Genomic DNA, 14,346 nt, shown 5'->3' with positions numbered 1-14,346 from the left:
CCTCCCTTATTATCGTAGTCAGACTAGCTACTTCAACTCCAGGTGAGCGCACCGTCACTGCTCGTGCGGTTAGCAGCGTTAGCTTCGCTTAGCTAACGGCTAACTACCAACTCCTCGCGCTGAACTGCTGGTTTTCTCTATAAAAACACACACACACACGTAAATGTGTGGGTCGCTGACGCGGAGAAAACCCGGAACACAACGCAAATCGATACTTCGATTACTTACATTGTGTCGCTCGAAGTCATTAACCGACTTTCGGTCAGAGGGTGGTAATCCAGGTTGAACGCCGAAGTCATGCTCACAACAACGTCTGTCTAACAATGAGAAGTCCGCTCACTCCGCAAGAGGATCAACTCCTGCGAGACGGCAACAAGACGAAGCAGAACAGGTGCAGGGAGGGGGCGTCTTCTTCAAAACTGCACGAGCGCGAGGGGGAGAGAGCGAGAAGGAACCGGTATCCGCCTTATTCCTGCCTTCTAATTTCTCCGTCGACCCCGACTGAAACAAAAATTCAGACGAGCCGCTGTCACGCTGCACACCGAGCTGCAGCAAATCAGAGGCGTGGCCTTTTCAACAAAAGTCTGAAGCCATGCTGCCTGCTGCTGCTCAGCAAGCCTCACAGAGCCTCGAACCCGATGTAAAATTGCTGTAATGTCCCTATAGGGACCGGCACGTGAGAGGTCAGTGACCTATTTGTAGTTCATGATGTTTTACCTGCTGTGGGCAGCATGTTGTGTTCTTATAATGACTGTTATTCTGCAGCCTTTTCAGAGAGAAATGGCCCATGACGAGACTCAGCCCCTGTCCATCTTTATTGGTAATCTAAGGATTCCGACTGCAGAGCCATGTTACATGTTTTAATATAAACCCCAGGTAATTCTCATCAAGATGGATAATTGTGTTCCTGTTTGCACATTTTCTTAGGAGTCTATATTAGGTGCCCGTTTATTTTGACTATTTCCAGCTTATTTATTGCCTTCCTTCGCATATGGGTCCATACATCTTTTCCGGTCCAAAGTGAGATGGTTAAAGTGCAGTTTTTCTCGCTGTCTTTCGGCCATGCTTTTCCTCAGGGTCATAGGTCATTTTCCCCTTTTGTGCTGGGCTGTTCTTTCCCTGGGGGAGGGGAAGCTTATCTTCTTTTGTTGTTTTGGACTTGCAGGGCGAGGCCTCAACACTTGGGGAGATGGGGGGGGGGGCATTGTCAAGTACTGTTTGCCATAGCAGAGAGGCAGGGGGGGCCTTGCCTAATTATCAAACCTTTCAGTATTGCTCCAGCAGCTGCACAATCCAAAAATATTATTCATAGCGAGTGTTAAGTAACACCCCCCCCCCCCCCCCCCCCCTTTTATGAAATCCAATTTAATCCTTGTATCCATAGCAATTTCAAGGCAACTTGGAACAAGCGCAGAGCTTGCTCTATAAAACAGTGCCTAAAAGAGGTTTGTATGCATAATGTGATATGTGACCTATTTTGCCATACGTGCAGACGAGCCCACTATGTAACATGCATTACTGATAAGGGGTTGCTATAAAAAGATAGTCTAAACCTCTGTGGAGAATCAGATTTCATTCAAATGGAGGAACAATATAATAATGCAATCCCATCTGCAGCATATTTTCTTTCACTCAATTAGCTCTCGGGGGATCTTATTGAATGGGTTTGTTTTAAAACGGGGGAGGATTTTTGTAAAGAGCAGCTCCTGTTTCTCTCATTGGTACATAATATATACAGTACAGTTTTCAATACAGTTCATTATGCCATCGCATCAGTTTATGTCCTTCTCTTTTCTAAGAAATGTTTTTTGGGATGGATTCCAGAGGATGATGCCTAGTTGCCAGCAACTTCTAATACTAGCCTCCTCTTCTTAATCTCAGATTATTACTACTGTAATCCTATCCTAATCCTCCACACGTACCATGCTTTTGTTGTTTACATCAAATGTTTTCCCCTCATGCAGTGGACCCGAGGTCCAACTCACCCATCATCATCATCATCATCCAGCATTTAAATGTTCACCCCTTTTGTGAGAAACTGCATGGTGTAAAAATAAATAAAAAATAGGCCAGCCTTAAAACCCAAATGGGTCACATCGTGCTCTTTTTGAACACGTCACCTCAAACTTGGAGGCACACTTATTCTCAGATCTGCCTACGGTGAAATCATTTGCAGAATGGCGACCAACTACAGGGCTCTCAAAATGGAGAGTAGAGAACTTCATCTTATTCCTTCTAGAGGAAATCTACTGGGTCAAGATGTATTGAGCATGCATGATAATGCTGCCTCTTGAGGATCCAGTTCAACTGTATTATTGAACATTCCTCAATGGATGTATATGTTCCTCCTTGTTCTTTTAAAGATAATTGATACATTTTATTGTTTTGGACTGAGGGAGCACAGGAAGGCCTGGGTTGGTTGAGTAGATATCTCATCACACAAGGTTTGTCTTTTTCATTTCAGAGACGAACACCTGCATCACATTCATTTTTCTTTCTTTATTTATAATTCATGCAAGTACCTGAGCCCTTGTGGAACTTCGAAAAAGAGGAGAAAGGTGATAACACGAAAATGCTATTGATTTTTCTTTTCAGATACAATTTAAAACTAACCCCATTACCTTCTGATTGAATCATATTTGTCTGGAAGATGGGATTGACATGGATGGCCAAATTCATTAGATTCAAATACATGGTTTGTTGGATCCTACATTTTTTTTTTTTTTTTTAAATCCCACACCCTGCCCCCAGTCACACAGTCACAGCATGGGAGAACGCCTCAACTGGAAACAATACATCCTATGACAATATTCAGCCCAGACAAAGAAGCAGTCCAAATACGGGCTGCTCCACAAAAGCTAGCCCAGATTTGAATGAGGGGCCAACCCCGACGTACCTCATAGGCAGGTCCTCATTCCTGACAGAGATCCCGGTCGCAGAGGGGGGACAGCGCATGCTGTTGGCATACAAACTCTGCACCAGGGCCAGCTCAGAAGAGTGTTCCAACATCGGTGCTCTGGAAAAATCCACCCGGTGTAATGGACACTTTCTTCTCTTTCCCTCTTTCCTCTATGTGTTTCTCTCCCTTTCTCTGTCTCCCGCCCACTCTTTTTCCTCGGTTTAGTGCAGCAGAGCGGCGCCCACCCCCTTCGCTGACTGGCGTGGCTGAAATAATCCTCTCTGACAGCTCATCGTGCGCTAATGCATTGTGCTGCCTGCAGCAGCCCAGTTTGCAGGCTGTAAAGCTGTAGCCACAGTAGCACTCTTGCACTAATTGACACCCATATTAGGAAAACTTCAGCAAATTGGACACGGATGATTTATTACCACTGTCAGATTGGGGGGGAAATTAGAGAAAACATAGACACCGTTGCTTCAAGATCTCATCCACAACTCCTGGCTTTGTGTCACACGTCTGCGTATGAATGCTCCACATAAAGGCCCAGGCAGGCATACGTCTTTCAATGGCTCTGTAGTGCCCGGTATCCTAAAAACTGTGATCATTATATGTATTTCTTTTTTACATTAAACATGCTGCTCACATGTGCAGGTGGTACATATTGCAGGTAAATATAGCAACCATTCTCTTTGCAGCTCCGGTGGAGATGTACATGTCACTGCCCCCCCCCCCCCCCCCCCCCCCCCCCACCCCCGTGGGCTAGCTGATGATAAACCAGTGGGTGACAGGTGGAGAGCTGACAACCTCATGCCATTATTATTCTAATGGATAAAGATAGTCTGCTAAAACACAAGCATATACATTGAAGTACGCATGAATACTACAGTATTCCAGAGCATAATGTACTAAATCATTCTGCAGAATTACATAAAGGTACATGCCATGAATATATATATATATATATATATATATATATATATATATATATGGCATGTACCTTTATGTAATTCTGCAGAACGGACAGGATAGGACATTCCTCATTACAATCAAACTGCTGGAGGCCCTAACCACCAACTGATGGCATATTGAAGAATGCTATCACAAAAACTCCTTGCATGTTAATTTGCATTGGACAGAGCTTTGCCTAAGTTCTGAGCCATATAGCCAGTAATATGATAAAGGCAGGGCAGTTTGTGAAGTTGCTGAACATTGCAGTACACATATATATTGTTAGTTGTGAATATGTGCACTGCAATGCTCAGCAGCTTAAAGCATGTTTTGCTGTCACTATGGCATCCGATAAAAAATTTGAAAGCAATTTGAAACAATATTCTTTGCACAAAACCCAAGAGAAATTAAATCTAGGTCTCACTCTCCCATAGGTGTTGTGCTCTGTGAGAGTAACGTGACATTAAGTCGGAAAGTCATCCGAAACAGGGTCATGTGTGCTGGTATGACGGCAGAGAAGACCAGCGTGAAGGGGCTCTACTTCCTCTGATCACGGCACACAAACCTCTTCATTCCAGCCCTGCCCTTTTTCTGCTGACATAAATATTTTAAATGCTGAAATCCAGCTCTTTATGATGTGTTGCTGCTTAGTATGACTGTCAGCGCCACGGGCGTCATGTTGAGCACAGGATCTCAGAAAGCTCTGGTCTACCAACATGTAAAGAGCACCAGAAAATGCTCAGTGTGATAATGCTGTGTGCACCACGGCTTTGCGGTTGCACCCTTATTCAGAAGAGGTCAGAGAAGTAAAATAATAGCACACAAAATGGCACACGAATGCCGCATGAAATGTGTTTGTGACTTGCAGCCAATATGCATCGCTCTGTGAAAACAACCACATCCTGTTCACATCCACCGTGAAGAGAAAGGTGGTGTTGAAGTGCATGAAGAAGAAAAAAGAAACGCACTCATGCTCATCATGTTATAAGTCGAATAGCAGCACATGTTTACGGCACTGCAGGTGGCCTTGTGATGAGTGAAAGCAACCATCAGCTTTCCCTTTTTACCACTCGTGGGCTCTCCTGGGACTGATTGCACAAACAAATACCGTCTGTGTTTTTGTGGATTAAAACTGAAACTGTTACGGCTCGGTGCACATTGTGTTCTGTGGCGCATACTCATGCACAGTACTGCGCATGTGAGTTTTAACGCAGGAGAAGTTGCATTTATATTCTGTATCGCATCAGAAGGAAATCCTGTTTATGAAGCAGTCGGAACAAGGTGAAAACATTTGTTTAGCTAATAAGAGATAAATACATAATCCTTTTTATGTCAGACGTGGCAGAGCTCTATCTTTACCAGCACTGGGCAGTAACATTTATGGTCTGACAGATGCTAGCAACAAGCTTGGACTGTACAAGACCTGACACCAGCATGTGTGACTGAAGAGGAAGAGAGGCCTGCAACCACGAGTGGAGTTAGCATTTTAGCATGAGAGGATACTGGTAACGCTGACCTTCGTGCCATTTTAGTTCACACAATGCCTCCTCTGTGTCTCTCAACAATCATATTCATTTATTTATCAATGCGCTGTATTTCCCCCTCTAACTATGCGTTGAATGTTGCTTGCCTGAGCGAATGCGTCTCATATGATAAAAAGAAGTTACACCACATTGAAATGTCAGCTTGTTTTTGGGCAGAAGACATTTTTACTTCCCCTTTTTGCTGCAGTCACACATCACTTTTTCCACTTCCTCTTTGATTTAGTGTTATCGGAAGACACTGAGTAGATTTCCATCAGGGCCATCTATGGGAGCAGCATACACAGACAGAGACAGTAAAAGTTCACAAGTTTAAAAGATGAATGAGGTGGGCTTTTTAACTATAGATACTATGATGCATCCACATATAATCAAGGTATCTGAGAGCTTGGGGTTTAATCCCATTCATAATGAAACCATAACTTCTGGCTGTGCACTCACTAAATACGGGCATTGAATTCAGTGATTGTTAAATGAGTTAAATGAGGGCAAAACTGAAATAATCTTATTTTTTGCTCCAAAGTAGACAGACTGAAAGGTATCCTGATGTAGTCATGAATCACACCTGATTTTTGTAACAGCAATCAAGACAGAAATGAGCTTATCACATATTCATGTCTGAACAAGGTTTACCTAAACGTATCAATGCTTATGCACTTTTCTTAACAGCTCTCCCGACAGCTCATTCCCAACAAGGCGGCGATGCACATCACATCCTTCTGTCAAATCATTTATTTTAAAAGTACTACTCCTGTTTACAAATCATAAATTCAACGAAACTTTTTTTTTTTGCTGTCAACTAAGTAGACTTCTGAGGTCCATCCAGCACAGGTCTGCTAATTGTTCCCAGAATTAAAGAGAAGCACAGAGAATCTGATAAACATCTAGACCTTTCAGAGTTCAGTATGTGAAGTCAAGCTTGACTCGTCGTAAAATCTTTGAATATAGACTTAACAGTTGCCAACCTGTTCACTGGAGCATCTGACTTAAATGGAAAACGTTAGATCAGACATACAAAACCTGCCTCATAAAATATGATAGTCCACTGATAGCTGGGGGGGAGGGCCCACTTTACTATCTCACATTCTCTTCTATAGATTTCTAAGTCCTAATAGCTTCTGAGTGGCTGTAAATCCTATTTCCAGTCCGAGTCCATCTGTAGGTCCTCTCATGACGGATGGCCCTTCTGGAGCTGGTTTGACTTGTGAGATAATGACTCCACATGAATCAACTAAGACAACCTGTCACATTTCTTACATTCATAATGTGGTTTGTGAGCTGTTTTTTGGCCAGCCTGCTGCGGTGTCTGGAAGTGTCATGAGCAGCATGCCTCAGTGTCTGTGCAGGAAGAATGACACCGTGTGGTCAATGAGGGAAAAAGCAAAAACAGCTCTGCTGCGAATGGCACGGGAGACATATTGTCAGACACACTTCTAAAGACGAGAGACAGCTCCTCACAATCCACCATCGATCTTTTAGAAACACCGGCCTGTGCAATGCGACTGCCAAGCACTCTCCCACATATCTCACGAGTTAAAGTGCATGATGGCAACTCTGCAGAATAGCCCCAAATCTAGGCTAATGCATTGCACAGCCTGCTGCAAGGGAGGATCCTGGATTTGAACTGTAACCAACTGCACACTGCTAAGACAAAAAACTATGTCTAGAAGTCTAGAATGAGCAGGAACAAAATTAAACATCTGAAACTCAGTTTGTTAAAATATTTCAAATCTATTCTATTCAAGCAAATGCAAACAATCAGCTAATGAAAAAAAAAAGATTTAAATCCATTTTTAAAAAAGGTACAATTTGGATGGTAATGACATTTACGTCTTAAAGTCTGTGAGTACACAGACCGCTCATCTTTAATATTGAAATATCAGCGAATTACATTACAAGCACAGCTACAGTATTAACTCCAGGACATATCCATATGAAGAAAAAATAAAAATACAAACTTTAAATTTAAAAAAAAATGTACAGAAATTACAGGAAATCATTAGAGTTAAAAACCAATATCTGAAAATGGATTTAACAAGTCAGAATCCTAAGAACAAAATGCACTTGGCTTGGAAGTTGGTATTGACACATTTATACACACACCTGATGCCATCCTCATTATATACATGACATTTCAATGATACTGCAGAAAACTGGAGAAAGGTTTGACTTGGTGGTCATTACTTTTGTGGCAGAAATAATGACAATGAATGTTAGTTGTTCTCTGGTTCTCTGCTTTGTTGAGCTCTCATCTTAGACAAATTGTCACGGCCTCTTGATACAAACATAACTGTCATGATCTCCTACGACTGGACATCCAAAACAAGCAAACAATTTACAGGTGAAAAGGGAAAACCCACACGAGAACTAAGGCTGGATATGTGCTGGTTAAAGCCTTTTTTCTTACAAACTCACAATGCAATGGCCGACATCTTTAAAAAATCATTAGATGTTAGTATCAGCCACAATTTTAAACTATCTTTTTTTATTGTTATTTTACAGCAGTGCCACGAGTGTTCAGTGATGGCTTCAAGTCCAAAAAAGTCCAAAATATGTGCTTTTTGCATAGTCTCAATGCACTTTGTGTTTCCTTTTCTTGTGTTTTTTGTCCTTCTTCCTGCTGGAACATTTAACACAGAACCACTGCTGGTCCTCAGGGGGGGCTGTAGGAATACCAACGCAAGGCCTGGACAGATGAGAAAAAAGAAGGTTCAGGTAAGTGAAAAGATGTTGCTATTTTTTACAATTCTTCAAGTAGTGTTACAGCACATGGATTTGTCCCAAATCGCCGTTGAGTTCGGTACGGCACTCTTCAGTTCAAGGTATGCCAAGTTAACTCAATGATTACTGTCAAATAAGCTTAATACCTGCTTTGAAATGAAACAACTGAAGCACCAACTGTCAATCAATGTCTGAGGAGCCTGTCAAGTTGCCTCGCCAGGAAAAAGCTAACTAACACTACTATAGGCCACCTAGAGAAATATTCCCATAAATATAAGGACACTTCATGCTATATATAGAAACCAAGTAATTCTGTACATTCTGAGTGTGAGAGTTCAAACCGGACTGCTTTGGCAGTGGCACAATTGAGGAGAAAAGGCAAATGAGAAAGCAGAGCTGGTCAATTTAGATCCATCGGTTGGAAGCATTATGGTTTTCCAGTTGGCTACGATGACACAGGACTAAGCTGTGTGGCTTGGCGGCATCATGTCTCTACAAACTTAAAACCACCAAAGCTAAACTGTTGTAACACCATCACTCAAGTTTATGTTTACAGGGCTCCACTGTAATGTTCCTTTACAGGTCCATTCAGTCAAAGACAAGCTGCCCGACCTCCATGGCTACAGGGAGTTAATGGTCTCTTGACTGAGCATAATATTAAACAACTGCATTTGCTGCTGCTGTTGGCTCTAATGTTTAATTGAACTAAATTATACATAGCATTCCGCCATCTTTAAAAATTAATTAATTCATTAAATTAATTATTTGTACATATATTTTAGTCTTTTTGAATGAGAATCATTTATGTATGACATCTTAACATTTGTTTATTTTAAGGAAGTTGAAGAAACCTCCACTCACTGGTCGTTTCACTGACCAATGAGCCATAATTGACAAAAATGATAAGAAATGTCTTTTTTCCCCCGACCCCTCTACCTAAAATACAGATGTTGATATCTGTCCGATACCGACTCAACTATAAATGTATATAAAACACATACCATGGTACAAAGAGAGCCATGAGGCCAGAGCAGAAAAGGGAATGACAAGGAAAAAAAGTCTCTCACCAATGATACCAATCGTCACAGTCATCACATCCTATCATGGGACTGCCGTCATCAGGTTTGTTGCATCCAGGACAAATCCAGATCTGGTTTCCCCATTCATCTCGGATCTAAGTTAAATTAATTTAACAGAAAGCGTTAGCAAGACACTGTTCAATAACAAAATAGCTATTACATAAGCAATGGATTAATGAAAATAGGGGAAAGTGTTATCATCTGCACTAATGACGAATGAATAAAAGAAGAGCACTCACCACGTAGGTGCTGACGGTCTCGGTTACAACGCTGCGGACCGGTGTTTTGAAGGATGCGGTGGGAGAGAGCAGAGGGGCCGAGGGGAGCAACGATGACGGGGCAGGAGCTGGTGGAAGTGGAGAGGGAGGCGGGGGCAGAGTGGGCACGACTGGGCAGAGCACTGGGAGTGGTGGGGGAGTCCGAGGACGATTCCCGGGTCCAGACTTGGCAGCGGGGGTCTTGGGTGCCGGCGTCTTGGGCTCTGAATTTGGAACCACCTTGCTGATAACACTGGTGATGGACAGAGACGCATACTAGTAAACACAAATAGGAGACTTTTCTATCTCTATATAAATGTAAAGAATATAATCAAATGTCAGAATAATTGTAACCACTAAGTGAAGGAAATATGTCGTAATAATATCCGTTACATTTTTGGTGTTTGAATATATACGATAAATAAAAATGTTTTTAACATAAACATAACATGCACTCAGGTTTCCCTTGAAAATGAGCTCTCTACATCAGTGGGACTTATCTGATTAAACACACTATACATGTTTTTCTATCTTCTTACCAATTCCATACCCGAGTTTTGATATATACAAAAAATATTTATGTCTTTCAAAGTATACACATGGCTCTTCCTACAAAACCCCATTGTTCATGTCATAAAAGAAGCCAATCATTTTTCCTAATTAAAGTCTACAAAAAAATGTGAACTTTATCATCGCCCCCCCAAAAAAAAAGAGTAAATAAGATTGTGAAGCTTTTAATACTGCTATAATGATAATCATACTAATAAAAATAAAAAAAATATTCTACAGAAGGTTGATACCCAGCACGAGTAATATGTGTCACGGTAACACTGCTGCAGAAACAAACATCTTTACGTTTTGTTTTGAATAAAGAAAGAAAAACAAAACCTCATGTAAGATGCGAGAGGTGATGGGGAAACATCACTAGAGTCAGTGCTTACATTTTGTCCTGGCCTGCTCCCACCCTGAGCGTCAGTCTGGGGATGACTGGAGATGGTAGAGCTGCTGGAGTGTCAACTTTCACCTAAGGAAGCAGGAAGGACAAGGTAAATATCGGTGACACCCTAACACAGATACATAATGACAAATCAAACAAACAATAAAGTGACCTTCTCCAATCGAATTCTCTCTTTTTCTTTCTCTTTCTCCTTTTCTCGTTTTTCCTTTTCCCTCTCCTTTTCTTTCCTCTTCTCCTCTTTCTCCCTCTCCTTTTCTTTGGCCTTTTCTCGCTCTTTATCCTTCTCCTTGTCTTTCTTTTTCTTCTTCTCCTTCTTGTCTTTCTTCTTGTCCTTCTCTTTGCTCTTCACGTCCTTTTCCTGGAGGATCGGGGCCAAAGAAGGGAGCATGGAGGGGAGGCGCAGGCAGGCGGAGGGGCTGAACAGTGGTGGCATTTCACTCAGCACAAAGGGGGCCACCGCAGACTTATTCGGTCTGTCGTCCTTGCTCCTGTCTTTACCCTTGTCCCTCTTATCTTTATCCTTTTTACTTTTTTCTTTATCTTTCTTTTTGTCTTTGTGTTTCTCCTTCTCCTTCTTTGGGGCATCTACATCTCTGGTTTTTATCTTGATGGAGCCCTCGGGCAGAGTGAAGTCTCGCATCAGGAAGTGCTCGTCGTCCTTCACTCCGAACTCCTTCCAGGGCATCTTGCCATCCTTGGAAAAATCCTTGTTTTTCTCCCTGTTCTTATCCTTGTTCTTCTCTTTCAGCTTGCCCTTATCCTTTTCCCGGTCTTTGTCTTTTGGCTTGTCCTTCTCCTTCTTCTTCAATTTAGTTTTGAGTTCCTTCTTCAGCTTTTTCTTGACGTCTACAGGTGGCACAATCTTGTTCTTCTCCTCAAACACCTTGAGTAAAGGTTCAGGAGTCGGTGGTGAGGCTGATCCTGACGAGACATAGTCTCCTAGGTTTGGCGGGGGTGCGGACAGACCCCCCTGGTTGACCTTTCGGATCACCTCATTGATTGAATCATCCATAGTCCAATTTCCTAGGCCTGCATGTGCCTGCAGGTGAAGTGGTGCCGACGTGTCTTTTACAGAGATCCCAATCGAGAGTTTAGGTGTAGACGGCTCCATGATGGTCAGCCTCCTGGGGCTGGAGAACCCATTGCTATCCGAATCAGAACCCGAGGAGAAAGCGAAAGGATCAGGCTCCCGTTCGGCACACGCTCTGGCAATCACAGCATCGATGGAGTCATCGATGGCTGCGTTATCAGGCTCTAGTTTCTTGAAGGGGCCCTCAGCTAACTCCCTGTCTTCGATATTTTGACGCATATGGATGTTCTCTTTGCCCATCCTCTCATTCAGCGCGCACAGCGGTAGCTTCAGCATACTATCTGTCTTGCTCTGGGGTTGGGATGCTTTGGCTGAACCCATCTTTGGGCTCTTCGGGCTTTTAGGACTCTTCGTCCTCCCTGGAGATTTCTTCTTTTCTTTAGACGGTTTTGGAGAATGGATGGGACTACCACCCACCGGAACAGGAATGACCCCTTTCGGGGACTTAGTCCGTTGTCTGCCAGGGGATGAGACCTTAGACTTTCTTCCAGGAGTGGTAAGGCCCTTTTGATCAGAGTGTTTTGGTACCACCGGCTGAGGTCTGAAGGAAGGCAGGGCTCCAGAAGGTGTTTCAGGTGACAGGGGGTCAAGACTATCATGAGAAGGCAGCATGCCTGGGGGAACACGTTGAGGGTTGAGAGAGGTGAGGGGCTCCCTGGGCTCAACCCCCCATTCTGGGCTGAGGCCAGTGTACATGCGTGGTCTCTTGGAGGTCGGCATCATGCCCATAGCTGCATCAGGACTGTCCAGGTGCCTCTTCAGAGGGTGGTTCTCATCGTTGACCGTCTCATCCTCATCCATTTCCTCATCATCCTCCTCCAGTGCCACCTGCATAGCTTCGGCTGAAGTGCCCATGTCAGCAAGGACCTCTTCCTCCTCCTCTTCTGGTGAGGACAAAGACAAAAAACATGGGTTGAGCACTGTTTTCAATAAACCTCCAAGCATTCTTACAATCACAACACCTCATTTAACACTTATACAGGTTATTATGGTGGCCCATCAGAATGAAGTTTCCCCGACCCAAAGATATGGTTGCATAGCCTCAGTGGCCAGTTTATTGGGTACACCCAGCTAAAACTGCAGTCTAATACAATCTATAACCTTCACAATGTTCAGATTGTGTTGAAACTCTATAGAGAGATTGAGTGTATGCGTTATGATATGCTGAGGTGTGTTTTTCATATTTAATACAGCTTTATTAATAAAAATGGAGTGGATAAAATATTGGCACTTTTTTTTTTTTTTTTAAACAATGATTATAACCATTGTGAATCAAATGTTCCCAATACGGGCATGTGAGTGTATTCTTTATATTATGTTCTCTAAGTTGTGGATTAGTTGAAAACATTATTTGGAAAATTAACTTTCCACTGATGGAAAACACTAAATAGACGCACATGCACTCAGATATGTCCATATAATCATTATATGCACCAACCTTCTTGTAAGGAGACCAGGGGTGGCAAGTGATCTGGAATGTAATCCTTCCTTTCCTCTGCATCTCGGGCTCCAGGCTGGGGAAACTGAAGGACGTTGTTTTTATTGACAGGGAAAAGCGGCGTTTGTTGGGCGAAGGCCACAGGCTCCAGGTTGTGGACATAGTCCTCCAGTTCACTCAGGCTCACTCCCAAGAGCCTGAAGGCCTGGCTGACATCATCCAGGACTGGATCTGTTCTTCCATCTGAAATGCAGCGTCACAACAATCCCTTTAAAACCTTGAAGCTCAGACTCTACAAGTCTCTTGATTACTACATTACACTGTTCGGGTTGCTAAAGTCTGCTGGTGATTGTGCTGCACAAACAAGTAGGTACGCCACCTGATTCCACTTGAAACAAGAAGTAATGTTCAACAGGTCTCATATCTAAGTGAATCTTCTTACAAATAACAGTGCTTAGTTATCTAGGCGTAATGCATGTAACATGGGTAAACACAATGTTGTGACCACAGCTGGGAGGCATCGCAGGCACAATAACAACACTCTATGGACGCTACCTAGCCATGTAGCTACTGTACTTTTTTTGACACATCAACCTTTTGCTAGGGGGCGCCAGCTTCAGACACAGTCCACAACAACGTGATCGACTACTTCAAGTGTACGGGTTAAAAAAGTAATCGGACTACTAAAGGAGGCACTTACAGAGCTCAGAGTAGCGATGGCAGACCCTGGCCAACTGCTGGATATATCGATGCAGCACATCGGACAGCTGATCGCACGCAGTGAGCTGAATCGCATCCCAGCCCAGAGCCTGGCAGATCTGCGCCACCGAAACACGCAGCAGCGAGCGGGCATAGCTCTCGCACATCTCGCTGACTTTGTTACGGTATAAATACCGGTCAGTTCCTCTCCCAAAACATGATCCCGGCCTTCATGTTTCACGGAAACCCCTCGGGGGCTTGAGAAAACCCGCTACCGCGGTTAATTTTGGACATCTACTTCAGTAAATATATTGGCGCTTTCGCCAGAGTCGCCATCTTGATTCCATCGATAGACCCATCCCCGAAATCCAGATTGCACATGCGCACGAATCAGCGTATGCCTACACAGCTCGGCCGTGTTCGAGCGGTTCACCAACGGCTGAAGATGCGCAGCGGCTCCGTTTGACGAAGTGGTGGCGTTAGTTCAAATGTGCGGTTAATGTGTAACGCAGACGGCGGCGGTTAGTCCGTCGGCCCCGTGAGGTGCTCATTGTAGTCGTGTCGAGAAGTGATTGGAGTTACCGGCGAATTTTTTGAGAATAATTTGAAACCATGTTTTTTTTTTTTTTTTTAAACGCACAGAAAACACCGATGACTAGTTCTGGTTTCCGTTTCACATCTGCGTAGTCACTCCTCGAAAGTTGGGAGTAAAATGC

The 14,346-nt window shown here is 43.3% G+C and overlaps 2 protein-coding genes across 15 annotated transcripts in view; both read right to left on the bottom strand.

Moving 5' to 3' along the window:
- LOC117732398 (CUGBP Elav-like family member 2) overlaps positions 1-3,167 on the bottom strand; it is a 28,531-nt gene extending 25,364 nt beyond the window's left edge. For 2 of the 14 annotated variants that reach the window (XR_004609592.1, XM_034535317.1), the window contains exon 1: positions 2,897-3,131. Coding sequence is in view for 8 of the 14 variants with exons in the window: in XM_034535317.1 (XP_034391208.1) it covers positions 2,897-3,009 (113 nt within the window). In the remaining 6 variants the exon portion in view is untranslated. Of the gene's footprint in view, positions 1-228; positions 606-2,896 lie in introns of those variants that run through there. The other 12 variants (XR_004609594.1, XM_034535321.1, XR_004609593.1 and 9 more) reach the window with 10 other exon arrangements.
- Positions 3,168-7,099: 3,932 nt separating this feature from the next.
- taf3 (TAF3 RNA polymerase II, TATA box binding protein (TBP)-associated facto) lies at positions 7,100-14,169 on the bottom strand. Its single transcript, XM_034535300.1, has 7 exons — positions 13,632-14,169; positions 12,932-13,174; positions 10,555-12,377; positions 10,387-10,469; positions 9,428-9,698; positions 9,177-9,283; positions 7,100-8,074 (listed from the first exon to the last, which is right to left on the bottom strand). The coding sequence occupies exons 1-7, from the start codon at positions 13,795-13,797 to the stop codon at positions 7,960-7,962; spliced, it is 2,808 nt and encodes a 935-aa protein (XP_034391191.1). The 5' UTR covers positions 13,798-14,169; the 3' UTR covers positions 7,100-7,959.
- Positions 14,170-14,346: the final 177 nt, after the last annotated feature.

The sequence above is a fragment of the Cyclopterus lumpus genome, chromosome 6 (genome assembly GCF_009769545.1).
Source record: "Cyclopterus lumpus isolate fCycLum1 chromosome 6, fCycLum1.pri, whole genome shotgun sequence".
In the NCBI taxonomy this organism is placed as follows: domain Eukaryota; kingdom Metazoa; phylum Chordata; class Actinopteri; order Perciformes; family Cyclopteridae; genus Cyclopterus; species Cyclopterus lumpus.
This window is presented reverse-complemented; position numbering and strand designations above follow the sequence as displayed.

Bases quoted from the DNA above. Each gene is read 5' to 3' on its own strand.
- taf3 (XM_034535300.1), bottom strand. From the start codon at position 13,797: ATGTGCGAGAGCTATGCCCGCTCGCTGCTGCGTGTTTCGGTGGCGCAG. The intron at 12,378-12,931 runs GTTGGTGCATAT...TGTCCTCACCAG, and splicing joins CCTGGTCTCCTTACAAGAAG to AAGAGGAGGAGGAAGAGGTC. The intron at 9,284-9,427 runs GTGAGTGCTCTT...AATTTAACTTAG, and splicing joins AGACCGTCAGCACCTACGTG to ATCCGAGATGAATGGGGAAA.